The sequence below is a fragment of the Macadamia integrifolia genome, unplaced genomic scaffold (genome assembly GCF_013358625.1).
Source record: "Macadamia integrifolia cultivar HAES 741 unplaced genomic scaffold, SCU_Mint_v3 scaffold451, whole genome shotgun sequence".
Lineage (NCBI taxonomy): Eukaryota > Viridiplantae > Streptophyta > Magnoliopsida > Proteales > Proteaceae > Macadamia > Macadamia integrifolia.
Window position 1 is genome coordinate 339,964 of NW_024870453.1, and position 27,736 is coordinate 367,699.

At 37.5% G+C, this 27,736-nt stretch overlaps 1 protein-coding gene across 1 annotated transcript in view; it reads left to right on the forward strand.

The window, feature by feature from the left end:
* Nucleotides 1-1,654: 1,654 nt before the first annotated feature.
* The window catches only part of LOC122068684 (protein translocase subunit SECA2, chloroplastic), a 42,388-nt gene continuing 16,306 nt past the window's right edge, over nt 1,655-27,736 (forward strand). Inside the window, exons 1-22 of the mRNA XM_042632562.1 lie at nt 1,655-2,623; nt 2,707-2,841; nt 2,930-2,999; nt 3,074-3,138; nt 3,224-3,344; nt 8,191-8,282; nt 8,489-8,554; nt 8,761-8,825; nt 8,900-8,987; nt 9,118-9,183; nt 9,381-9,496; nt 9,737-9,827; nt 12,873-12,956; nt 13,063-13,155; nt 13,274-13,369; nt 13,481-13,566; nt 14,400-14,478; nt 14,678-14,791; nt 20,030-20,125; nt 20,707-20,770; nt 20,906-21,195; nt 23,459-23,514. Coding sequence (XP_042488496.1) covers nt 2,444-2,623; nt 2,707-2,841; nt 2,930-2,999; nt 3,074-3,138; nt 3,224-3,344; nt 8,191-8,282; nt 8,489-8,554; nt 8,761-8,825; nt 8,900-8,987; nt 9,118-9,183; nt 9,381-9,496; nt 9,737-9,827; nt 12,873-12,956; nt 13,063-13,155; nt 13,274-13,369; nt 13,481-13,566; nt 14,400-14,478; nt 14,678-14,791; nt 20,030-20,125; nt 20,707-20,770; nt 20,906-21,195; nt 23,459-23,514 — 2,213 coding nt within the window. The 5' untranslated portion in view covers nt 1,655-2,443. The remainder of the gene's footprint in view (nt 2,624-2,706; nt 2,842-2,929; nt 3,000-3,073; nt 3,139-3,223; nt 3,345-8,190; nt 8,283-8,488; nt 8,555-8,760; nt 8,826-8,899; nt 8,988-9,117; nt 9,184-9,380; nt 9,497-9,736; nt 9,828-12,872; nt 12,957-13,062; nt 13,156-13,273; nt 13,370-13,480; nt 13,567-14,399; nt 14,479-14,677; nt 14,792-20,029; nt 20,126-20,706; nt 20,771-20,905; nt 21,196-23,458; nt 23,515-27,736) is intronic.

A 27,736-nucleotide genomic window follows, 5' to 3' on the forward strand; every position in this document is an offset into this window, starting at 1 on the left:
TTATCTCTTATTTGCAAATCTACAAGACTTCTGGAAAAAAAAAAAAAAAAACTTAGAATAATCAAAAGATATGTAAAAATGTTTTTTTTTGTGGCTTTTCTTCATTGGCAGTTGAATGATGAGATAGTCCAAATATGACCCTACATCATTCCCCACCTCTCTCCCCCTATTATATGTTGTCGATGGACCACTGTGAATGGGAATCGAGGCCTTAAGAAAACGTTGTCCTATATTCTTATTCTTTTTCTTAATTCCAACTTCTAAAGTTTTGGGGATTTTTAGTCGTTTTGATTGATTCGGAATCCAATCTAATTCAAGTCAAACCCATTGAGGCGGATACTATGCCTGATTTTAAGTGTTTTAAACCTTACAGTCTTACACCACATTGCTGGTTGTGATCCAATCGGGACATGATTCTAATTAATGGTATCATTTCGGTGTATCAACAGATATATATCGGTATTATTAAGCATCATTTGACAACGTTCCTAAAAACGCTTTTCTGCATTTTTCTATTCTTAGAAACGGAGAAATGGGGTAAAAAGCGTTTGATAATCTTATTTCGTTCCACCCGTTTTTCAAAACATAAATAGGAATTTATGAAAATTTATGTTACAATAAACAACTATGACAAAGTTTCTAGAAACAAGTGAAGACTACGGGCCCGTTTGATAACGTTTATTCCGTTTCTATTTCAAGAAACGGCCGAAACATAAATTTCCGTTTCTAGAAACAGAAACGGAATTGAAGGTGTTTGATAAGTCATGTTTTTAGAAGTCGATAATAACCAGTGAAAAAATGGCCACAAGTCGTTTCCAAAAACGGCTATGCCTGGGTCGTTTCTTGAACCATAAATAAATAGAAATTTCTATTTCTATTTCTGAAAATAAGTGAAACGAAACAGTTTTATCAAACGCTTTTTGCTCTATTTCTACCGTTTCTGCCTGGAAACAGAAATGCGTTTCTTGAAATGTTATCAAACGGGCCCTACAAATTGTGGATTTGTGCCCGATAAAAAACCCCAAAGTGAAAAGCGTAGCTCTTCTCAAGCTCAAAAGTAATGAAATTTTTTAAGCTCAAAAGCGAGGAGCATGTTATCAAACAACAATGAGTGCACAAATTGATTTAAGAAATATGTTTATCAAACACCCAAAAATCGTGAAATTTCATTTCTGTTGTTTTTGGACATAGAAAAGGAAGAAATGTTTGTCAAACGGTGCTTTAAAATCAGATATTGATATAATATCAATTCGGATCAATAAATGAGACAACAAAGAAAAACCCTATTTGCTTGCGTGGTATATTTCCAAAAATTGGCATAAATGTCGGGCACCTTTTGATAACGTTCCCAAAAATGCGTTTTTGCGTTTTTCTATTCCTATAAATGAATAAATGAGGTAAAAATTGTTTGGTAAAAGTGTTTTGTTTCACCTGTATTTTGAATTGGACATAGAAATTTATAAAAATTTATGGTTCTAGAAATGCCCTAGACAAAACAAATTTAACTTGTGTTCTGTGTTTTTGGAAATGAGTTGTGCACAACTAATTACCCTTGTGCTTAATAAAAGTGCCTTATCAAACTATTGCCCAGACCCTTCGTCATGCTTATCCTCTGAAGTAAAGAACAATAGTGGAGGTGTATTCCTTTGCAACTCCTTAGCAACCTCACTCTTCGAATCTCTTCTACAAGTCTTGTGAATCTGCTACTCCCTTGAACCCTCTTCAACCAGTCTAAGCGGTCTTATCACTTCCCAACTCGTGATTTTTCTACAAGTCATGAAAGGGTAAAGCAATCGTTGGTTTTCTACAAATTTGCAAGATTTTTCTTTGATACCTCTCGTCGACCTTCAAAAACATACTTGCGACCTCAAATCTCTCTAGATCAAGCTCCGGTTCCCATATCCTTGTGCTACTCTCCAAAATTCTGCAAGGTACACCCCTATTCTACCCAAGTTCCATTGAACCCTAAAATGCATGTGTGTAAAGGATCGAATAGCTTTAAATGGTGCTGGTTTTTTGAAATAGTTTATGATCCCAAAAATACCCAAAAATCCGTTTCTAAGCCCAGAAATGGCAGAAATGTTATGAAACGGTGCCGAAAAGGCTTCCCCACCCCTGCTTATGCTTAGATGCCTCTACGTTGCCTCCTGCGCTGGTGCAATGGCTGCACAAGCGGCTGGGTTCTGTTGCCCATTTAGAAATGAATTACAACTTGTACGATATGACCGATTCGTATCGGTATCGAGACCTAAAACCTTGCTAGCGGTCACAACATTGCAGTGAACGTTTAATCTTCCTTAAACAGTTCCATGCCTTCATCTGGTTCTGATGTACTCGTTTCGCCATCCACTGGCGGGAAAGCTTCAGCTTCCAAATCAAAAGAGGCCTTAAGCTCCTGTAATCGGCCTTAGCACAGACAAACACACAGCAAAAACCTGCTTCCATGGCTCTCTCGCCTTCTTTCCCTAAACCTTTCTCTACTCCCACCGAACAGTTCCATCGTCGAGCCATCTTAATCCCTACGAAACACTTTTCAAGTCTTTCTTTTTCTTCTTCTTCTTCTTCTTCTTATCAATGGCGACGGTATCGTTCTTCTCCCAAGCCCATTGTCGCCTCTCTTAAGGTACTTCATATATCACTTCCTCTTCCTCTCTCTTGGGTTTATTGTTTCTGTTTTCAGTTTCAAATCTAATATCTATGTTTCAGGAGCATTTGGGTCGTCTTAACAAGAACTTGAGCGACTACTCTAGCTTAAATTACTGGGTTGTTCGGGACTACCGTCGACTTGTGGATTCTGTCAACGCTTTCGAGCCCCAAATTCAGAGATTATCGGATGAACAAGTTTGCTCTTCGCCATTGGTTATCTGTCAATTTTTACTGTTCTGGTTTTGATCAATTAAGCTCACGGCTTGTTCTGTATTTAAATCAGTTGACCGCGAAGACTGAGGAATTCCGTGGGCGTCTCAGACAAGGGGAAACACTTGCTGATATCCAAGCTGGTATAGAAATTATTCTGTTTTGAATTTCATGTTTTGGGGCAAATTGGAAATGATGTTCATGTACATTTTTGTAGAAGCGTTTGCTGTTGTACGCGAAGCTGCTAAAAGGAAGCTTGGGATGCGTCATTTTGATGTGCAGGTGACTCTCCCACCTCACAACACAAGAAGAATAGCATAAGAAAGAAAAAATATGGTTATTCTCATTTCATTTATTTTAATGATAGATCATTGGTGGAGCCGTGCTTCATGATGGGTCAATTGCAGAGATGAAGACGGGTGAGGGGAAAACTCTGGTTTCAACATTAGCAGCTTATCTTAATGCACTCACAGGGGAGGGTGTCCATGGTAGGTTTTCTATCCTTATTATTCTGTTTGCTTTCTGAAAATGGCCAGTTTAGTTGATCATATACAAATGTTTAGGATCATTAGTCTATATTTTGCAGCGTTAGCAATGCATTTTAGAACTTTCTTTCTGGAGATAACTTTGTAAATGAAAGAGAGTACGAGTAACTGCTAAAAAATAGTCCACTTCATTACCTTATTTTAATAAATATAAACTTCAAAGTTCCTTCACATTTGTATTGTATTTTGCATTTTTTCTTCTGATAACTTTGCAACTGTACCTTTTAATGCTTGAAAAATCTGCTCTCAGTGTTTGTTTGAGCCAATGATATTTATTTATTGGAGAAACGAATGCTTCCTGGTAGGTGCGGCCCCTGTGCCCAGACACAGAGGGTGGAAAAATGACGCCTCCACCTCTGTGAAACCCCAAAAATGCCACCCCCTGTTTATGCCCATGTGTGCCCCCTCATTGGCCGTCGCACTGACATAGGGGCCGTGCAACCAGTGAGCATTCGTTTCCCCTTATTATTTTTCCTTGCATTTATTTGTGGTGGTTTGTGTCTCAAAAATAGAGCAATGGATTTGATTGAATGATTGGTGTTGTGGAAAGTGAGAGAAAGGAAGAGGAAGAGAGGTAATAATCTATAAAGAACAAAAAATGGCAAGCTTTACTTGGATCTGTGAAATATTGAAATTAATTCAGATAATTCAGATTTCCCACTTTGCCCTTTGTATTGGTTTGACAATAGTGGACAAGGTAAGGATGAGACACAATCACATATATTAAATTTATTTTGTAGTTTCGAATTTTATGTTAACAGTTGGATGGACTATACGACAGTTAATGAACCTTGGCCCCAAGTTGACTCCTCTAGATATTATTAGACCTAAGTTTATACGTCAAGAAAGTATTGAGTACTGGGGGGGGAGGTCTATTTGCAATTTTTAACAGGATTTTGGGCAGTTATATGGTTCTTACTGGGGCATTTCCAGACTCTATTGAATGTTTTTAGATGGCCATTGATTAAGGTTGATTCTTGGCATGGTTATTGTTTTAAGGTTTTCAGAAGTTGTAGGTAAAGAATGACTGATCTAAAGTTGGAGAAAAATGTTGGAATTGGACAGAAGGGTGTGACTATATAAGAGGGAGGGAGAGAGGGTACCTGATGGCTTTTAACCACTAGATGCCTTAATGTAGAAGTAGGTTACAAGTAAACTACCCCAACAGATTACAACTCCAAACAAGACTCATACTAACTTGAAACAATCAGAAATAGAACTAGGAGAACAAGAGGAATGAACCCCGAAATATCCCCACAAAGTACTAGACAAATCAACCACAAAAACCAGAAAAATAATTCAAACCAGAGAAGAGAGAAAATGACCTGCGCGAGAAAGGAAGACCTGCGGCTGGGGCTGTGAAGCTCAGAATGAGCTCTACCTCTGGTTGATGGTAGGTGCCAGTAAGGGTACAAAAACCCCCAAATATCAAAGACTTTTGACGGCTGGTGTTGGAGTTCTTCACTTTCTTGAATTCAGACCTAAGAGAGAGAATATGAGAGAATTCTGCAGAGACAACAGCAGGGATTCTTAGACAGCTTCCATAAGAGGACCGAGTGGTCCTATAGTACCCTAGAACACCTCCTAACAGTAGCTCCTCGATCAGATTACAGAATGGGGAAGAGGAGAGAGATCGCAGGCCTCAAAACCCCAATATTCCAAGCTGGCTGATTCTGAATCTGATGGTTCTAGGCAGGTCTGATATGCTCACAATAGCAGTAAATAGAAACAGCAAATAATGAACAGAAAACTGAAGTAAGGAAGAGAACAAAGAGAGAGAAGTGTGGGTGGGGGTAGCCCGGGCATCTCACCGACATCTATCCCGGTTGTTTCAGCAATTGACTGCAATCATTCATTTTTCAAATCTGAGAATTAAGAGTACATAAGCTCCTCTATATATAGAGGGCAGATTAGCTAATAGCAGCCATAACATAACAAGGAGTTAGACTCCAAATAGGAAGGACTAGATTAGAACCCCAATTGGAGTAGGTAACTAACTAGTCATTAACTAATAGCCTCTAATGGGCTGGTTACAATCGATGGGTCCAATGGGCCTTATTAATTAATTAAGAACTTTATAATATAAGTACCTAAATCGATGGGCCCAATGGGCCTTATTAATTTAACGAAATAACTTAATATTTTAATAACCACTTAAGTGGACTTAAGTGGGCCTTAAGTGGAGATTGATTAGCCCACTTTGGGCTACGCTCTCCTCCTGCGGTAGTCCATGATGGATGTGGATCTACATCATGCCTTCTCAATCTTTCAACCTAAAGGAGGGAGAGTGAGAGAGAGGGCAAGAGAGATTGTATATACGCTTGTTGTTCAATGGCCCAAGAGGCCATTTAGAACACAAGGAAGTGTTCCTATTGAATTTTCAGCATATGTGCCATTTTATTCGGTTTGTAGAAAGAAAGAAACAGAGACTATTTAAAGACAATCCCAGATGTTATCTAGAATTGTTGCTCAGTTCCTTATAGATTGGGCATTGCCACATTGTTTGCTAAATAGAGAGAGCAAGAGAGAACGATTGCTTATGCAGATTCTTATCCTGAGACTCAATTGTATCACTTGTGTCACCTTCATGCAGACTGAGGAAAGGATATAGCTTCAGAAAGAGTGTCCTAGTGCACGAGGCTTCTGCTACTGCAGGGTCTGGGGGTGCAAATGAAAACAGACTTAACCCCACTTTGCGAGAGGCTCTTTCCTGGGTTAGAACCCACAACCTGATGATTGCAAAGAATATAGCTTCATATGAAGTAATAAGTTTATGAGCCCTGGTTTTTAATCAAGCAAGTTATGTTTCAATCCGTATTTTCTCTTGCACTTGTTATCATGGTTCGAAATCTCGCCAAAATTTTGGAATTTCGGTGTTTTTTTTTTTCCGAAATTAAATAAAGCCCGAAATAACATTTGTACAAAATTTCAGTCGAAATTTCGGTAATGTTTCAGTATCTCACCTGTCTCGGTACATTCCATGTGTTATAAATATCATATCTAGGTCAGTAAATTTAGGTATTTCGGTTGAAATTTCGACATCGTTTCGCTTGTCTTGGTGGTTTCGGTTCCATTTGCATATTTTGAAGGAAAAACACTCCAACAAGCCTCTAATTAGCCACATCATCACACATTTTGACTTCCATCGCACTCCTACAAGATCTACACATTCAAAGCTTAGGAAAGGTAAAGTTCTTTCTCCAAAACCAGATAAAATTTTCAGAACAGTTCGACGGTTGCTGCCAAACAAAGGTGCAACTCTAAAACAATGTCATGTCCTGCCTATTTTCAGGGCCTTTCACGAGATAGCTGGCATCAATTGTGTCCTTGATTATCAACTCATTTTGGCTTGGGGAAGAGTTCGTTCATTGAGTTTAATGCTTGATATTTCTCAGAATGGCTTGTGTTTAATCATGGGAAATTAGTTCAAGAAATTCGAAATGAATCCGACCATGATCACCATTCTCATTTGAACAGGAATCTCTATCTGCCACAATGTGATGGAGACTATAGTAATCAAGCAAATCATTAGTTCCAATCTAAATCGACTTGGGTCCTTTGTTTCATTATGCCTCCATGTTAAGTATCATGCTTCCAGGTGAATTCTTCAATAATAGAGGCCAAGGTTGGCCAGGTACTTGGCAGGTATTTGGCAAAGCAAGGAGTGGTCAGACCAAGGATTTTCTTGCGGTCATGCATTTAGCTCTCAAAACAAGATTGTTTCTGTAGTTGTTTTCGATTTATAGTTTTGTTGCTTGTTTCATTTTCCCATATAGTCTTGGCTGGCTGTAGTACCTTGTATCTCTTTGGTCATTGTGCTATTATTTTATTTTATTTTTTTCATTAGAAAAGAGCATGTCCTTTTATGTTTCTCCATAGGACACCTTAAGTACTGAGATCTTTTGTGCTAAAGATAAAGCTAACACTTACCTAGTGCATTTATGTTATTGGATTGTTAGTTGGACCATGGTCTACTGAAGTAGTGGGCATGGTGACTACTGACTAGAATACTAGAATATTTATATTTATTTTATGTCATTTATATTAAACTCATGTAATATTGTAAACCAATCCTTCTCAGCCTGATAGTCTCGACCAAATTTATCCCATCTGAGTTGGATTGGGTTACATTACTACAGTTATGCTGGTCTTCCGTACATGTGTAATATACAGAGAAGTATCAGGATGAGATTCTGGGAAATCAACCTGATTATGTTAATGGTTTACATTTGGGTTGGGTGCTTAGTTGTTACCCTTTGTGGTCAACCTAATCATTGCCATCATTTTCTTGCAGCAGTGGCCCTTTTTCAGTTCATATCTGGACTGGACCGTTTGGAAAATCGCATGTCATTTTAGAGAAGCCAATATTGTAGCTGATATATCAGCCAAAAAAGGTGCCAGTAGTCAACAGTCTCATGTATGAGATTACCCCCCGGATTCTGTTGGTACTGAGATCACTTGGGATCTTTTGGACTACAAAATATATGGATTTGTGGATTAAGCTTAACTAGAATTCTCTGCTGATGGCAATGCTTCAGTGGAGATTCAATTTTTTTTTTTTGGGTATGTCTGGACGAATCCTTTTGAGATTTCAAAATGCTTCCACTCAACGGGTGTAAATTTGACTCTACTAGATGGCTCATGTTATCGAACTGCTAGATCTTTTTAGCACTTTGTGTTTCATGGTAAGTGGTAACTCATGTTAATATATCACCGGAATTTTTGCGCATAGATAAATGCAGATCTAGTGCTGATGTTTTCTATATTTGCGTTTTTGTTGTTTTGACAGTTGTGACTGTCAATGATTACTTAGCTCAGCGTGATGCTGACTGGATGGGTCGTGTTCACCGTTTCCTAGGTTTGTCTGTGGGTCTTATCCAGGTAATTTTCTCGCTGTGAACAATTAAAGTTAAATATCTTGCTTCACATGTTGGCTACTTTCAAGGTGGTGGTTTAGCCGGAATTTATTCTGTCCATACTGTCTAATTGTTTGGACCCAATGTTCAGAATTGATAATTTTCTTAAAAGTATATCTGTACACCCTTAATTTTTGTCAATTTTTTATTTTTGTGTTGGTTACTTGTCAGGGGGGAATGGCAGCCAAAGAAAGGAGATCCAACTATAACTGTGACATAACATACACCAATAATTCTGTAAGGCATTTAATTTTCCACAGTCTGATTGACCTTATTAATTATTACTGAAAATAATTCTCAAGCTGGTCGTGGTGATTGGCTTTTGTTTGTTTAATACCTGGATATGATTTATGTGACCTGTCTTCTAGATACTGCAATTTGGTTGTGAATGTTACAGCTTCTTACTGGTCTTTGATACTGTGCTAGTTTTTAATGCCCTACAGGAACTTGGCTTTGACTACCTGCGAGACAATCTTGCTACTAGCAGTGGACAACTTGTTATGAAGTGGTACATTTACAAGTCATATAAATTTTATTATTCTCTGTTTCCTTGAGCTACAAGCACCGTACTTGTCCAAACAGGCCAAAGCCATTTCATTTCGCGATAGTTGATGAAGTTGACTCCGTGCTTATTGATGAAGGGAGGAATCCCTTGCTAATAAGTGGTGAGGTAAGTATAGTAATTTTTTAGGTGGTGTTCTTAATGGCTTTGGTTTCGATAACTGTTGTTAAAGAATAGTTTCACAATGGTAAAAGCAACTTATTTGATATTTTCACCCCTATTTGTGTTTTCTAATTAGGCTAGTAAAGATGCTGCACGATATCCAGTTGCTGCCAAAGTGGCTGACTTACTTGTACACGGTCTTGTAAGTGCTGCCTGTTTCTTGACTATAAATAGGTTTTGACCCAATTATTCTTTAATGACACATAGGTCAGGCAGTTATGATATTATTTAAATTGGATTTGGATGTGGAGTTAGTTTGCCTTTTCTACCAGAGGGAAAAAAAAATTTCTAACCTAGTATCATACTAATGGATTAATTTTTTTTTTTTTTGCCTAACAGCATTATAACGTGGAACTTAAGGATAATTCTGTCGAGTTAACTGAGGAAGGAATTGCACTCGCTGAAATGGCACTTGAAACTAGTGACCTATGGGATGAAAATGATCCTTGGGCGAGGTGAATATCATTTTCTTAATTTTTATTGTGATTCTCCGTAATTCACTATGAACACTTGCTACTATGTCAATGAACTCTTACCCTCTCTCTATGTTCACTACTCATAGTTTGCTGGACTGGAATGGCATATATTGTCTAGATAATTATCAGTTGCATTGTTTTGAGGGACTTAAATGTTATTATTAAATCTAGGTAGTTAGTAGCATGTTCTTTCATTTAGTTAGTATTGAAACATTGCAGATTTGTGATGAATGCCTTGAAGGCCAAGGAGTTCTATCGACGGGATGTGCAATACATTGTTCGAAATGGAAAGGCACTCATTATAAATGAGGTAAGTCTAATCTGTGTTTATTTAATAAAGAAATTATTGTCTATTGTCCTGTTTCTTTGTCTTAGTGAATGATTTGATTACCCAAAACGAGTCTTAGCAAAGGATTCTTCAGTATGTTTATTGGAAAATGGTGATTGTTAGATTTTCTTTCTTTTTGAGTGTTAATTTACTTTGTTTTTGAGATTTTTTTTTTTTTGGGGAGGGGGGTTGGTAAGGTTTTGATTCATACAGTTATTAACTTTGCATGATAAGGTTTTGATTCACACAGCAGTTTTTTTGGTTTGAATACAACAAAGAATAAACTCATATCCATTTTCATATGATTCTTAAATTTTTTTTGGAAAAATTACAGATCCCCCTGATTAAGAAAATAATTAATGATATCTTCCTAGTTTGGAAATAATTAAGAGGGACTTTGAAGATATGCAAAACACTATTGATGCAACCGGATAGGAGAGATGCCAGCGATAATTTGCTTCACTTCAAAGTCTTAGTTAAGATCTTTGAAATAGGGAAATTTGGTCAAAGTTAGGGACATCAGATAATTTTCAGTTCTTTTTACATAGCTGACAACCATTCTCTCTCTCTCTTAAATATTTCTGGTGCCTTGATGTACACCATTTTGTAAAGTGCTGATATTATAAGAAAAGAAAAGCAGTAATGGCTGTTATCTTCATAATAATTGGAATTATTACTGTTGTCATTATTATTATTATGACTATTATCTTCATCAGTATAATCACTGTTGTTATTGTTGTTGTTGTTGTTGTTGTTGTTGTTGTTGTTGTTGTCAACTTGTCATCAATGTAATGGGCAATGTTTACTAAATGGCCTGTTCGGTTAAGCTTATCTGCATGGCAAATTAAGTTTGTAATGAAACCTCAACACCAGAACCCGTGAAGAAGAAGTAATAAAACAGACTCATACTCAGACTGTAAAAATCTATTATGGGTCTAAAGTCTAAACTGACAATTTACTCCTACTAACAATTAAATACAAAATGCAATGAAGGAAACCAGGATAGGGACACTCCCCCTATCGTGGTACATATCTTAACAAATTTTGAGCCATGTGGAGGTCTGATTTGCCAGATTTGACAACAGATAGGTAGGCCACCCTTTGGGTGCTTTGCATGTCAAATTTTGTGGCATATCTCAACTGAATGGCCCACCATCTAGTGGTTAATTGTCAAATCAGCATTTGAGTAGATGAAGGACTATGTCGATTGTGTACTTGTCACCTGCTCTGTATTAAATCTTTTCACTATCTATTCAAATATTGACCAAGATTGACATGCGGATCTTTCCATCTTTACCATGACTACCAGTGCTACCATTGTTATCACATCTCAAGAATTTGAGAATCTTACTCCATGACTAGTTTATATTTCTTCCAAAAAGTATTTAATAATCCATCAATATTTTGAATTCTATAATAAGTCATTATATGGTGGTAATTACATATGATAATGTCCATTGCTTTTGAGATTTATTTCTACTTTTCATAGTTGTTGAGGTGCCAAGGCAAGCCAATATAATGGCCAAGGTGCTCACCTAGGGGGCCCATATTGATTAAGGTAACCAATAATTATGGATGAAAAAGAATATGACATTATGAAAAAGAAGACATTCAGCCTCTAAGTTCAATAGATTAGTGATAATTGTAGATTCACTTTAAGTCATGTTATAAACTTATGATTCTATTTCAATTATTCAACAATTAAGACAGCACTCAAACCAGTATTGTAGCATATGCATTTTATGAATAAATAAATAAAAGAAGAAGGCGGTAACATTTCATGATTTTCATCTTGACTATGAATTTATGATTCAATCTGAATTATTCAACAAGGAAAGCAACAGTAACAGAGCATTGCAGCCAATTGAAAACAAGATAGAGACGAATCATTCATTAGAGTAAAGGAAAAGAAAAAAATTAGACACATTAATTGTGTTGCCTGCCGTGCCCAAAAACTGAACAAGTGACCTAATATGAGCATCATGTTCTCTATATTATGCCTTGCAACTATGCTATTTAAATTAACTATTTAAGTTTATTGTTTTGGTGGTCATTCTGGTTCCATGACCTGAAATGGAACTCTTGGGTATTGTGGTCAATTTTGGGCTGAAATTCTGGCCTAATTCTTGGCATTTAATTTACATATTGGCACTGAGCCACTGAGTACATCATTGATAGTTGGTCTGGTGGTTCATGCATGGAATTGTACTAGGAGTCTTGTATTTGAAGCTTGCAAACATCCAAAAGATGAGACAATTTTTGACATGGGCTAAAAGGTCCATTTCAGCTTAAAACAACCAAAATGAGCTGAAAATGCGACAGCCCTATTTCATTTTGGGGGCTGTGGCCAGTACCAGAACAATGGATACTGTAGCAGAGCATACAAATTAGATCCTCACTACCTTTTGGTGTTTTGGAATTAGCTCTACTTTTCAATTAATTTGTTGAAGGAGAGGATGTTATTCCTTTTTGAGAGAGACCAGGGCTTTTTTGGACATTTTACCTCTGCAAAGTCATAAGAGTTGATTGTTTCTGTTTTCCTTAATCACACTTGCAATCCGAGCACAGGGAAACTCATTGACTTAGTAGAATCTAGATGATTCAGGAAAAAAACTGACACTTCTGCATGAGAAAAACCTATTTTATCAAATGTATCATTTTTTTAATTTCCCTTTTACCCTATATTTTGATATATGCAAGCTTACTGTCCCCTCTCCCACCTCAAAAATAAATTGCACTTATCTGATGAGATGTGACATAAATTCTTTGAAAGTATTGATACTTGTTATGTGCTTGTTTACTGTTTGTCTAAGTTGCAATTTTGTGTGGATGGGATTGATTTTGTCAGATTCTCAGTTCTATTGTATCATTTCAACTGTAGTATTTTTCTAATACCAGTTATCTGCCCTATTCTTTTGGCTAATTTTTTCTGATTAGTTTGAAGCTAATTTTTCATTTTTAAATTAAATTAATCTCACATTAATGGCATTATTGGAATTAAAAATATTTTGTTTCTTATTTCCTTAGCTGACTGGGAGAGTTGAAGAGAAAAGGAGATGGTCTGAGGGTATTCACCAGGCGGTAGAGGCTAAAGAAGGTCTTAAGATTCAGGTATATCTGTTTGTCGATTGTGAGCTTCTGAGCTTTGTTGTGCATGATATAAAAGCTATGCTTTAATTAATCTAATTGATAGCTGCAATTGTTGTGCATTTATTAGGCTGATTCGGTCGTTGTGGCACAAATCACATATCAATCCTTGTTTAAGCTCTATCCAAAGCTTTCAGGAATGACTGGAACTGCAAAGACTGAAGTAGGAGATTTATATTACTTTGATGCTATGTACCATCATTATAAATTTTCAAACCATTTTGGCATGATGTATTCAGATCTGTTTATTTCTGTGAAATTGTTTGTCCATATTGTTGTAGGAGAAAGAATTTTTGAAAATGTTTCAGATGCCGGTCATTGAAGTGCCCACAAATTTACCTAATATCCGTAAAGATTTACCTGTTCAAGCTTTTGCGGTATTGATATAATTTTCACAATGAATATTGATGTTCATTATCGATGAATTTCATCAGTTTTTCCCAACTTGTTTAATAGATTTTTCATGCTGTGAAATGTGTATTTCTTAGACTGCACGTGGGAAATGGGAAAACGCCTGGAGAGAAGTTGAGTACATGTATAGACAGGGCCGACCTGTTTTAGTTGGGACCACAAGGTGAATTTTCATCAATTATTTGTCCAAAGTAATTTCTCTTACATCACTGGCTGAAGGGTTTTCCGTGGGGCTATTTGAATCTGGTAGTACATAATATTAGTGTCATAAAATGTCCTTTGCTGCTCAAGTTTCAACTAATAGCAACTGTTTTATGGTAAATACTAGTATAAACTTCACATCTTTACAATTTAGGGTTTGAACAAAAGAACCCTGCCCACTGGTGCAGGTACACGCCTAGACACAGCAGGGCGGAAAGACCATACTGCCCCCACGCTGAAGATGCTTGTGCATGCCCTCCCATTATTGTCTTTTAGGTCCTCGCTATACAGTTTAGGAGAGTTAATTGGTCCATCATTATTAATGCTGCTAGTGACTTTCAGTAGATGTTTCATCTGACCTGTGTTTGTATAACTCACAATGAGTCACCTAATGTGTTTATGCAACAACAACAACAACAACAACAACAACAAAGCTTTATCCCAACTTAATGGGGTCGGCTATCACCTAATGTATTTATGGTTGTATTATTTCATTTGTTACATAAAATGTTAAAAGAATTGTATATAGTGTACATATGACCTTTCTGGTATATCCTCTGGGACTATATCCCTTCATAGGACTTTTCTGATGGGTTAGCTATCTTTATTCTTTATTGATTTCATTTAGTTGTTGAGTGCGTATTGTTTGATATGTAATGTGTTTACGTTTAAATTTTGGTATCATTATTTCAATTATTTATTTATATGGAGGACATTTACATTGGGTTGCATATTCCAAATCACATTGTCCATAGATCAGTGCAATTACTAAGTAGTCTTTCCATCTTTGTGCAGTGTCGAGAATTCTGAATATTTATCTGATTTGCTGAAGGAACGCAATATTCCCCACAATGTTCTTAATGCACGGCCAAGGGTTCGAAATTAATTCATTTTATCCTTGCCATTGGATGTTTGATCTGTCTTTCAAGTTAAAAGAAAAAAAAAAAAGAGGCTGTTAAATTTCATTTTGTTGCTTCTTACTGTAGATTTCTGCTGCTTTTACTTTTTATTTTTATTTCTTTTGTGGGTCTTTCAGTTGTTTGATATCATCCTTATTATTATGTCTCTTGTAGTATGCCGCAAGGGAGGCTGAAATTGTTGCTCAAGCTGGACGAAAACATGCAATTACCATTTCCACCAATATGGCCGGGAGAGGCACTGACATAATCCTTGGTGGAAACCCAAAAGTGAGAATAATTTTTGGTCTATTTGTTAGAGATTGTAGAATAGTGTTAGGATCTTGTAAAGGGAAAAAAGAAGTTAATTTTCATCCATAGCTTCTGGTTGACTTAGCAGAAGTCTAGTGGATCATATCACTGTGCAACAAGCTGATTCAGGTAGGGTTGGGGCTGACACCGCCCTAACCTGTGGGGATGAATATTACATTCTGTAACCCAACACTCTTAAACTCGTTACTCTATCCAAGGCTCCAAGTCCAACATGAGTTGGCTTACATCATGTCAAGTTGTTTGTATATTTTGTATGCAAAAGTTGCATATAAGAAGCGTCGTTCATTTAACAATAGTTTGTAAACCAAACCAATTTGTTTTTGTGAGTATTTTTTTCTTTCATTTAGGTCTCACCTCTAATCAAACTCTTTTGCTAAATTGGGCCGTCTTTCCCAACTCCAGACCAAGTAAAAATATGGAAAACATTGAAAGGGAAATTGTTTGTTTCGGTTGGGTTTGGGTTGAACCTGAATGGAAGATAATAATCCAATTTCAAGATGCTAGGTCAGAGAAGTTCTATCTCTTTCTCTCGTTGCTGATTAATTGAAGCTTTCCACTGTGAAATTGATGGGTTTCCAGAGGCAAGGTTCAAGAAGTCGGTTTCAACCTTGTCTGAAATCAAAATTTTTTGGGTTCCAACCTGGTCGAAATTCTGCAGGAGTTGATGGTTGGTTTTGTTTGATCAATTTGGTGGTTTGAAAAATCAAAACAGTAGCCAAACTAGGTCTTTTAAACTCAAAAGGCTGGTTCAGGTTTAGGGTGATTACTAATAGGTTGGGTTATGATGGAGGCGAGGACCTGATATGGAGGTCAAGTGTAGTAGGGACAAGGGAGAAGGCTTGCTTAACGTTTCAGCACAGGATGTGTAAAACAGTAGGTAAGGCAAGTCCTGGTGAGCATAAGACTGGGGGCAAAAGGGTAATTGTAGGTACTGGTTTTAGGGTTCAGCAAGGGGAAAATATGGTATAGATTTTAGGTGTTAATGAACCTAATAACAATAGCTCAGGTGTTAATGAACCTAATAACAGTAGCTCACTAAGGCAATAAAAAACAGAATCGGTTATGGTACGGAAAGACCAAAAACAAAGCTCTAATGGGTAGGGGCAGAATTGGAAATATGGAGATATCTCAAGATCCAGCCAATAGAACAGAACCAAACTGGAATCTAGTTCTGTTATTGGGCTGGTGAATAATTTAGATCAATCAGATGGCTCGTTTGCTTATCTCAAAAATCTCCTTGCATATGAATGACTAGAAAGGAAGATTATAGTTGCAGAATTTTAAGAATGAGACTTCCTTGGTAATGGCAGAAATTTAAGGTCAATGATTCCAAACCAGCAAATCAGCAATAGCACTTGAACAAGAACTGTAAACGATCCACCCGGGCTTCACACTGTAAGGTGTTGATTGGATCACACACCAACCCCTTCACCTTGATCACACACAAGGAATATCTTCAAAAAAAGAAGACAATTTGCAGCAGCAAGCTTTGGTGGTTCTAAAATTCTTGGGCTACACTGAGCCCTTCAATTGTTTTTATTGAAGTAAAAGAGAGTTAGAATTAGAATGGGAAAGGCCCCCCATGGATTCTAACTTGGACAAGGTCTAATTACAAACTTAGAATTAGACTGAGAAACCACCCATTCGATTCCTATTGTCCAATTCGAGGAGATTGGCTAATAAAGAAAATAACTAAGTAAAATATTCACTTAAATTGAACCACAATTGGATCAACATTGGACCATGGTTCAATTAACTTAAAACTGAGTAATTAATCTTCAACAAGGATAGGCCACATGTTGGCCTCTCTTGTTGGCCTTCTTCCAATGGATGTAGGTAATGCAGGAGTAGATTATAAGAAACTACCCCAGCAATTTTTAACCCCAAATAATACAAATAGGACCAGGAAACAAAGAAATAAGACCATCAAATAAACCCCCAAGGATACAATACCCATATAGGAGCAAAATCAACCCAAAACACAACCCGATAGGAGAGAGAAAGACCTGCTATAGAGCTGGAGAGAGAGAGATGCGGCCAGGTCTGTAGGAGTCCGATTGAGCTGCACTCTTGGGCGTAGATAGTCCCTAGGGAGGGTACAAAAACCCCCCAAAGTTGAGAGGATTCTGACGGCTGGTTGTGAAGTTACAAGCTTTCTTGATTTTCTGACCTAGGAGAAATAATCGCAGGCTTCAGGAGAGAGAATCAAATCTGGTTTGTAACTTGGACAGATCTGAACTTCTAAATACTCACAACAGTCGTATACTTCAACAGTAGTAACTTTAGGATAAAATAGAAAGCTTTAAACAAGAAGAAACAAAGGGAAAAGTGGGGGAGGAGCGGCTGTCTCGGCATGGGCTTCTCACCCACAGCTATCCCTGCTGTTCTAAGCAATTGACTGCAATTATTCTTTATTCAAATATGAAATTATGAGTACATAGGCTCCTCTATTTATACAGGGCAGAATAGCAATCAAACTACTACTAGGAGCTAGTTTCCCAATAGGACTAGACACTCCTACTTCAACTAGGAGCTAGTTTCCCAATAGGACTAGACACTCCTACTACAACTAGGAATTCAAAATTGGACTAGGAATAATAAACCTATGTGGAAAACAAATAGAGTCCTAAGACAATTTGGACTCGACATACCACTTACTCAACTCGATGGGCTCAATGGCCCCTAATTAATTAAAAACAACTACTAATTATTCCCCTAGCCGATGGGCCCAATTGGCCCTTATTTGTACTTAGCCACTCAGGTGGACCAAGTAGGGGTTCGGTTGGCTTCTTGGCTGGACCCTAGCCACTCAGGTGGACTAATGCTGGACCCTTCTTCCTCGCATATTTCCTTCCATAATGTGGATCTACATCAGTAGGTCTTTAGCTCCATCAACAGGCAGGTTCAAAGTTATAGAAGAATCCCAGTTGGATTAATACTGTTCTAGAACCAAGAACCAATAGCAGAATATGGACTGATCTCAGAACAGTATACGGAAGTAAATAGATTAAAGATCGATAGTATCAAAACTCAGATTTTGAAGGAAAAAAAAACAGAACACTAGTCTGGTTTAAGAGTTGAGAAACTGGCCGTCTTTAATGGACAACAGGAAATCCAGCAACTAGAAAGTTATAGAAACTGAACAAAAACAAGAAAGTACTAACCTGATTGATGATGAATAGGTTAAAGAAGAGTGGAAGAAAGATAAATGGATATGAGCTAAGCATTTTACTTGGAACTAGACTGAAATCACATCAGCCCTGACCTTAGCATCTCTCCAAGGGTTGTACTACATCTCACAATACCATGGTTGTCTAGGCGACCCAAGGCGTTGGGAGGGGTGTCTAGGCGCTTTAAGCGTGCAGTATATGAATATATATAATATAGTAATGATAATTTATATAATTATGCTTATGTAACATAGAAGCCATATATCAATGCAATATTTAGTTATGATATTAATGACTTAATATGAGCAATTCAACATATAATGAACAAAGTGTAGGATATAGTATAAGCATATTCATTGAAAAGTCAAGCAATAAACATAATTCAATGTAAACTCGTGAAGTTTCAACCATAATTGTCAAGGCGTCACCTTAGTGTCTAGGCGGCTTAGCCTGGACTGGAGCCTTGGGTGCGTAGCCGCCTTGAATTTCTGCCACCTCAATCACCTTGGCGCTGTGACAACTATGGTGTCAATAGGCTGTGCTATTGGCTTGGACACTAGAAAGAGTAGACGCCTTGACAACTATGCACAATACTATTCTGAATCTCCCAGAACATATGGAGGCAATAGCAAAATTTATTGAACTAGCAAAGTTGTTTAAGCTCTATGGCCTTACTCTCCTTTAAATCATAGTTTTTAAGGCGGTAAGGCGACGGAGGCGTTTGAGGGTCTTTCAGAGCGCCTTAGCTATAAGGCGGGCATAAAGCGTCACCTTATCGACTAAAGCGTTCCTGTGTAATTTTTTTATAAAACCAATCCATTTGGCTCAAATCCTAGTTGAATCCTATTACTCATATGTTAAATATATATTAAAGGTTCATATTCATACCAATGTAAGATATTCATCAAGAAAACAAATCAATAAAGTGAATAAACTAAGTTCATCTTCATCAATCATCAATCATCGTAACATATTAACATATAATATAAATACATAATTATGAAACAAAATTACAAATATAAAGAAAAGAAGACAAAAAATACAAGTATTTATTATACTTACCTCTATGATGCCAAAATGAGTGCCTAAGCCTTAAGGTCATCCACTATATTTCTACTCCTTTCAAAGAAGAATGAAGCTCACTGCTGCCGGAGCAAAATGGTCGCCTGGATCAGTGGTTCTTTCTTATTCCTTGATTCCTTCTCAAAGCCTTTTCTTAAAACCCTTGACAAAATCCAAACCCTGCTTGTGAATCGTGTTTTTGTTTTGTTTGTTTTGGTTATTTTTGGTGGAGTAAAGCTGATCCCATACATCTCAAGTGTTAACAAAACCATACATCTACCAATAAAAAATCTATATTTGGAATCTTCATCAAGTAATTTTAAAATGTGTTTAAAAAAAAAACCCATAAGGCGCCACTTCACATAAGGCGAAGCACTACCTTACCATCTCTAGACCGCATCAGCGCCAAGGCGCTAGTAAGGCGACCCCTTAGCAGCGCCTTAAAAACTATGCTTTAAATAGAAATTGAAGTTTGTTTCAACAGAAAATAAAGAAATAAAGTTGACATAGGAAACCCTGTCTAAATAGGTATAGGTGTTCTAACAAGACAAAAGCTCTATCTTAGCTAGAGTAGCCATCCCACTCGATTAAAACTCTATGTAACGTAGGAATAAGAGTTCTAATCAGACATGACTCTATCCAACTGTTACAAGTAAAGAGGTAAATAATAAATAATGAAATAAAACAACTCAAACTAAACTAAGAATGTAAATCCGATATTCCCTTCCTCTTACCCAAATTTTAGGCCCATTAAAGTGGCCTCTAACAAAGAAAACCCATTAAGACTAAATGTCCAATACATATATAACCCAATCCAAGGCTTATTTCCGCTAAAGTTTACCCAATTCTTTTTTTTTTTCTTTTTTGTTTAATCTGCATTAGAAATTCTTTCCTGATGTTTTCTTATTCTATTTTCCTTCTAGAAATTAACCTTCTGTACTTTCTCTCATTGTGGCATTTCAAGATGCTTGCCAAAGAAGTGATGGAGGACAGCTTACTTTCATTTTTAACACAAGAAGCCCCAAATGTTGATATTGTTGGTGAGCCGATTTCCCAGAAGGTGAGTGAAATCTATTGTTATTTATTTCTTTAAAAACATGGGGAATAGTTTTCTTGACGGTTGCCTCAATATACTAGCAAGACTGGCAGCTCAGTTTGGGTAACATCAACCACCGATGTGGCCAATCATAACTGTTGGCCAAATTGAGCTGCAGTCTTGCTAACATATTGAGACAACTATCAAGAAAACTATTCTTATGTGGCCAACCAAAACTGTTGATGGGTAGAAGAAGCTTTTATTGGCCACATGTCAAATTTCAAGCCTGTGTCAAAATATATGGCCCACCATATTTTTTTTTACGTTTCCCTGTTCAGCAGTCCAAATATTAACTAAAGGTTAAAATAGACAACATGAAGGCTTTAGCTTTTTCCCGTGGCAATCTCCATTTAGGGATATTGACATCAGTATGGGGATTGGGGGGACGTCCTTTGAGTTGCCACGTAGCAGCTATGGCACCTATCCTGCTAATCATGGCAGGACTGCTAGTTCCAGTAATCTCCTGCATAAGAATTTACTAATTAATTTTTTATGCTTTCGGTGCTTGTATATATATATATATTTAATTCTATATTTTGATGTAGGGTTTATCAAAGATGAAGATTGGACCATCTTCATTAGCTTTGCTAGCTAAAACAGCACTTATGGGTTAGTACTGATATGTTTGGCTTCTTATTCAAGGCTGATTTCAGTTACAATGTTCAGTCAAATCCATAAAATCAAGAATCTGCTTAAATCATTACTTTTTCTTGGCTTTTTCTGATATGGGATGCAAATGTGTAGCTAAATATGTCTCCAAAAGCGAGGGCAAGGGATGGACATATCAGGATGCAAAATCTTTGATTTCAGAGTCTATTCAAATGAGTCAGTTAATTGGTGAACAAGATCTAGAAAAGCTTCTGGCTGAGGAATCTGATACCTATCCTCTTGGTCCCACCATAGCTCTTGCATATCTCTCAGTTTTGAAGGATTGTGAAACACATTGTTTCAATGAAGGATCTGAGGTGAAAAGGCTTGGGGGACTTCATGTGATCGGAACATCCCTGCATGAGTCACGGAGAATAGACAACCAGGTCAGTCTTAGGTCATATAACTGATGCTGATTGGAAGAAGCAATCGTGTATATATATATATATATATAAATATAAATATATATAAAACCAAGGATGTATGATTTGTGATTGCATCATTTAGAAAGTTAAACCTTGATGGTATGAGAGTAGGCTTTGTACTTTTTAATCATGTATTTGACAATTTTTTCCTTGTAGAATTTTTTTTTTCAAAAGAAAGAAAGAAAATTCAATTTTCTGTACTGTATGGATCACTAAACCAGCTATTCATCGCCTGATGAGAGGTAAAGCTGTGCCACATGTGATACAAAAAAAAAAAAATGTATGTATGCCTCTAGGCCTTGGACTAGTTTAGTGGTGGCTGTGGTAATTCAGCTTTGTTTATTAAATGGAGTTCCAAGACCAATAGAAGTCCATGGAGACCTTCAGACATCATTAGGAGGGAAAGATCTTTGTGCAACAGATGGAACATCTTATTTTATTGCGAACCAAAGTATGAGAACTCATTTTCAAATTCCCTGGTTAGGGGAGGGGGAGGTGCGAGTGTTGCTGTATATTGAGGCTTATACATTTAAATGATGTGAGAATTTATCTGGTTTTATTTATCTTTGTGTATGTGGCTGTCATATGTTGTTTTGTTCTCATTTTCTAATGGGCTAATAAGACCCAACAATTATCTTTCAAAAAGAAAATTCCAAAAAAAAAAAAAAAAAAAGAACAGTGAATCCCTCATGATATTTGTAACAAAGAACCCCTAAAAATCCTTTCCAAAATTCTGCCATTCTTTGACAGTCAAGTACTCCATAAATCGCAATGAGATCAGCAACCATAAACTTCTGGCCCTCAGGGTCATTTCTGACTGCACCATACTTGAAGGAATGAGAAGATTTAGACCCGAGAAACCTGCCCTACTCTAGTCGGTATTAAAACTTCCTTCCATGTTGCTTCGGCAAAAGGGCAAGTATACAAAAGGGGGGAACAGATTCTGCAGGCATTTAGACTGGAGGAACCTGCACTACCCTAGTCGGTATTAGAACTTCCTTCAATATGGCTTGGGAAAAAAGAGCAACTATACAAAAGGGGGAACAGATTCTGCAGTTCTGAGGCTGCAAACATAAGCATTAGTTAAGGTATGTCCCATATGCATAATGATCTACTGTGAAGATGCTATCCATAAAATATCTTCACACTAAATACTGAAATGTTGAAGGAAATCCTTGAACCCATCTCAACTGAGAAGGGAACTCTGATTGAGAGGAGCCATAAGCTGCTGTAGCTGAGATTTAACAGTTAATGATGATTCGCCTTCTCGTTTCCTGCCTCTCTTATCTAGATTCTGCTGATGGAAGCAACAGGTTCAAGAATATCTGACTGTTCTGCCTGGTGAGTGACCTTCAAATCAGATCTGTTGCAAACCCACGAGGACTTAGTTTATTCCATTGATTAACATTGACAAAAGATGTCATTAATGTGTGGAGCTCCTGCACACAGCTGGTTCTTTTGGTGTTTCTGAACCTATGGTTGCTTTCAGAAAGAAATTCATGGTTCTTGAAAACTCAAGCACTGAAGTCCTTGCGGTGTTCTGGTCCTATATTAAAGTAGACTTTAGGATACTGGGTGAACCTATTTATTTTCAAATGGCTTCCATTGTTGAAGTTTTATGTACAGGTTTGTGATATTTCCTTTGTCTGGGTCTATGCTGTTCATGCTTATTCTTCCAGGCCAGCCTAGCTATGTGATGTAATATTTTCCTTTTGTCAATTAAAATGTATGACAAAGGTGATTGTTATTGAGTAGTTTTTAGCAATGAACTTAATTTGGAAGGATCTTTTTCCTTGCCTTCTAAAGCAAGTCTTATGTGAGTCCTAGGACGTGGCACAGAATTTTTACCCGCCTGAATATAGGGACATTCATGGAGAAATGGTCATTTGCTGGACTTGTATGGACTACTGCCCAACATGATCTTCTAAGAGCTATACATCTTGGAAGTTTCAAGGAAGATTGCAAACTTACCCTGTAAATTTGAAAGTCAACACTTCTTTTGCTCTTTCTTTACTCAATTGGTTTTCATTGCATCTGAATATGCAACCTTTTGACATGTTTTTGTCCATCATTATGCAGTGCTAGTTAATAGTAATTATGCCTACATTGATAGTTTAAAGTCCTTGTTATGTTTGGTATAATATTTGATCATTCATTTGTTATTTTCTCATTGTGTATTTCATTTTAGATGTTATGAAATTTTTTCTTCCCTTGTTTCTTCTAGCTTCGTGGAAGAGCAGGCAGACAAGGTGATCCCGGATCAACACGTTTTATGGTGAGGTACTAGTTTTGTTGATGATTTATTTATAAGCATAAATTAAATACGTTTTACATATCCTCTTTAGACAGTAAACAATTATCATGAAAAACTTAAATTGCCTTTCAGATTGGAAAAAAAATCTCTTTGTTTTGTAATTTGTTCATAGAAAACTAAATTGCTAGATTTAGATTCAGTCAACTATGATATGGAAATAGGATTATAGGAATATGGTAGTCCATGTTAAACTAAGGTAAGGATATGGATGCGTCAAATATGATGACACTATGCATTAACCTTTAGTAAATTCTTTATCATACTAGTTTGAATCATGCTTCTAATATCTGCGAACTTCTTGCAACTTAGCTACCAAAGAGAGAAAATTTTCTATATATTTGTATTTGGAACATGTTGTGGCTATTTATTTATATCTTTGTGTATTGTCACTAAAGGATGACTTCTGAAACTTTTTGAGTTTGCTTTTAATGCTTGAATTAGAATGTAGTATGTTTTTATGTGATCTATGAGTCAGATCTCTTGAGGAAAGGAAATGATGCTGGAATTTGATCTCATAAATGAAAACCCTTATGTTAGGTGAGTGGTGGTGCTAAATTTGATTAGAATGGCCCCACTGGTGCAAAATTGGAGAGCAGAGAGATCATTATGTATCCGGCTAAATAGTGGAACCCATATTGACGGGATTCTAGTTGGGCACTACTATTTCTAGTAGAACAAGGTATATCTCTCCATCTATCAGTGAAAGGCAAACATAATAGCTGAACAATAGCTCAGACAAACTACTGTTTCAATAGCATTCAAAATATCAAACCCAAACGCATAATACTCAACTTGTGGAATGGGGAGAAAAGGAGAAACTCAGTCAAATGAATTCCAATTGATCTAAAACTTGAAACAAATGTTGAGTAGGCTCTAACAGAACATTGATTAAAAAATAAAAAGAAAAGTGGGGGCAGGGGGGGTACTCAAATGAAACATGTGGCTAGAAAGAATTGATTTTTCTTTGCTTGCCTTGTTATTGTGTCTTTTTCTTCCCCTTTGGTTTAGTCCCAGCAATCCAGGACCTGGGCAACCTCAAAAATTGTATTAAATCAAAAGCAAGTTGTGAAATACAAAGAGGGGAGGGGGGGTGGGGGAGTGGTGGTGGCTCATACTGCCCAGCACCTGACCCAAAATAAAATCCTTTCACAACTCGAGAACAGAAAAACCAAACCCCAGAATACCAAAATTTAGACCTTACCAAACTTGAGCAAATTTTGAAAAGCATACTCACAAGATGCAAATGACAACTCTTGAGATGATCAAAAAGTAGGGGACTGAAGCTATACTGCAAGCAAATCCAGCAAGTGCATCAACCGCGGAATTGGCTTCCACAGAAATATGACAAAATTCCAAATGTAATGAGTAGCTTGATTTAATCAAAGGAACCAAATGCTTAATTCCCCAAGGTGAAACAAATCTTCCTTGGGAATAGACCAGTCAGTAACTGAGAGTTACATTCTGGCGAACACTAGAAAAAACCAGCTGCACACCAAGGTAAACAGCATCCCACATGGCACAAGCCTCTTCCTACCACAATGGAAGAAACCTCATAAGGAGATGCAAAAGCAAAAAATTGTCCTACAGTTGTGAAAAACTCCTCCACCTCCACTTGGCCCTGGCTTTCTTTTGCCTGCCCCATCTGTATTAACATTCACAACCCCTAAAGGCTTCAACGGTTTAACATTGACATCCTACATGGTTTTACCTTAATGATCTGAATATATAACACCCGTAGGGACAATATTTGAGAATATGTAGAGTTTCTATAATGCTAATGAGATAAATCTAGCCCCCAAAGAAGCTGCTGAACTTCAAAAATTGTCGACGAAGAATGCTATCCCCCAAATGATGCGGATCCGGGTTCCAAAACTGGAATTAGATCGCTTATGGACCCACTTAACAAATAGCACAAATATCATAACCATTGGCAGTCTTGTAACAACTAGAACTCTCAAGGGGCTATTAGCAATTAAAGAAGCAAAGGGATTTGAACAGGATTACTATTTATTACTTGGGGGCAAGAACTAGGAACAGCAAACATCTTAATGGCAGGGTGTGATAAAGGGGGTAAAGAAGGGGCATTAATATGGGAAGAAGAAAAAAGGAACTACACAATTTAAGGAGAGGGGTATTAATGGGATATTAAAATAAAAGTTAAAGCAAATACCACTTTATGAGGTTGTCTTCAACCTCACGACAGCCAAGGATGAAGACCAGCGGAGGTTGAAGGCTACCGACTGACAGAACTGTCTCCAGTTAAGCCCAATCGACCCAGGTTTTTGGAAGATGTTCTTCAACCCTCAATCGCACTGATCCCATGCAACAAGAACACTAATCAGCAAGCTTGATTTCCAGTATAGATGCCGGGACGTGAAAGAGGCGGTAGTTGCAGGATCAGCCACGAATCAAAGCTAGAGTTCTCAGTAGGACTGATCTTAGCAACTGAAATCTTACGGTTTTGGACTGCCCAGATGAGTATGTCCTTCGCCCAAAGTCTCAGATAAAGAGGGTTTGGAATGAGGGAGATTGACCGAGTCTCTCTCAGGTTTTGCAGGTTTGGTAATGGCAGAAATAACACAAAGAGAAGAGACAAAGAGGGAGAAAGAGATAAATAGAGATTGCACAAGGGGGGAGGGGGAGAAGGTCACATGACCAATCAAAACCACCAAGGTTTCATCCAAAAAAATCAATTCATCATTCAACTCTGCCATCCCCATCGGTTACAGTGATATAAATAACAAAATAAAACCCAGCATTAAGGAAACGTATTCTAATTGGAAACTTAAATTAATTGCAACTAATTGGAAACTAAATCCTCTCCTATTTAAGAAAACAAAATAAAATATTGCATGTAATCCAAAAATAGAAGTAAATAAATCCTAAAGATCCTAATAGCTTTGGTTCCAAATTGGTAACTTTGATCCTAGATTGGATGCGGTTCATCTCCATCTGGATACCCATATGGGTTTGGATCAGTCCAAGGCTGTGCATCTGCATCACCAAAGGCCTATTATTTCTTGCTAGCCAAATAGACCGAAGAACAAAAACCATAATCATGCCCACCCACCCACCCACCCACCCCCCTTTCAAAAAATGGAACTGATTAGCCAGAGGCCCCATTAAAAGTTTTGCGATCTAGTCAATTGGGAACAACCCAGGATTGAATTAATTTGTGTCACCCTTTCAATATAACACCATACCTTGGTAGCTGGCACTACGATGCTTAAAAAATGATGGAGGTCCTATGCATGGTTTTGTATGCCATTGCCAGCAAACACATTAAGAGACTAAAGGAACACCTGCTGCTCTAGTCAAAGAACCCACTGCTCTGATGCTATCTCCCTCCTAACCCCTCATGCCTGGCCTTGCTCTGGCAGTCCTTACCGCCAGCAGCACCCTTTCCACCACTTCCCTTCCACCTCCCTTTTCGCCTCACATACCTTCCACTTCCCTTCTTCCCCCTTCCCCCTTCCCCCTTCCCCCTTCCCCCTCTGCCTTCCCTCCCGTCCCAACCATTCCTCTTTCAAACCAGCCTCCCTCTTCCCCCCAGCCTTCCGTCAACCTCCCTCCTGGCTCTACCCCTCCTTCCCTCCCCAAACCTTGGGGCTCTGTTGCTGGCCCTTCCATTCCTCTTCCAGAGATGGTCATTCTCTTTCTTTATCCCTCCCTGCTTAGTGATTGACAAGAAAGTTGGAGTGTGCCCCTCTGGCCTCCTGGAATCTGAAATTGATAAGTGGAAACATTGTCTGGTGGGACACTTCCTTGGAAGCAGACCTCCATTCAACATTGTGAAAGCTTCCTTGGGTAATTGACATAGTTTTTAAGGCGCTGGTGCGACTAAGGCGTTTGAGGGTCTGTCGGAGCGCCTTAGCAATAAGGCGGGCATAAAGCGTCGCCTTATTGACTAAAGCGTTCTTGTGTACTTTTTTTTTATAAAACCAATCTATTTGACTCAAATACTAGTTAAATCCTATTACTCATATGCTAAATAAATATTAAATGTTTATATTCATACCAATGTAAGATATTCATCAAGAAAACAAATCAATAAAGTGAATAAACTAAGTTCATCATCAATTCATCATCAATCATCAATCATGAATCATCAATATTCAATCATGAATCATCAATATTCAATCATCAATCATCTTAACATATTAACATATAATATAAATACATAATTAT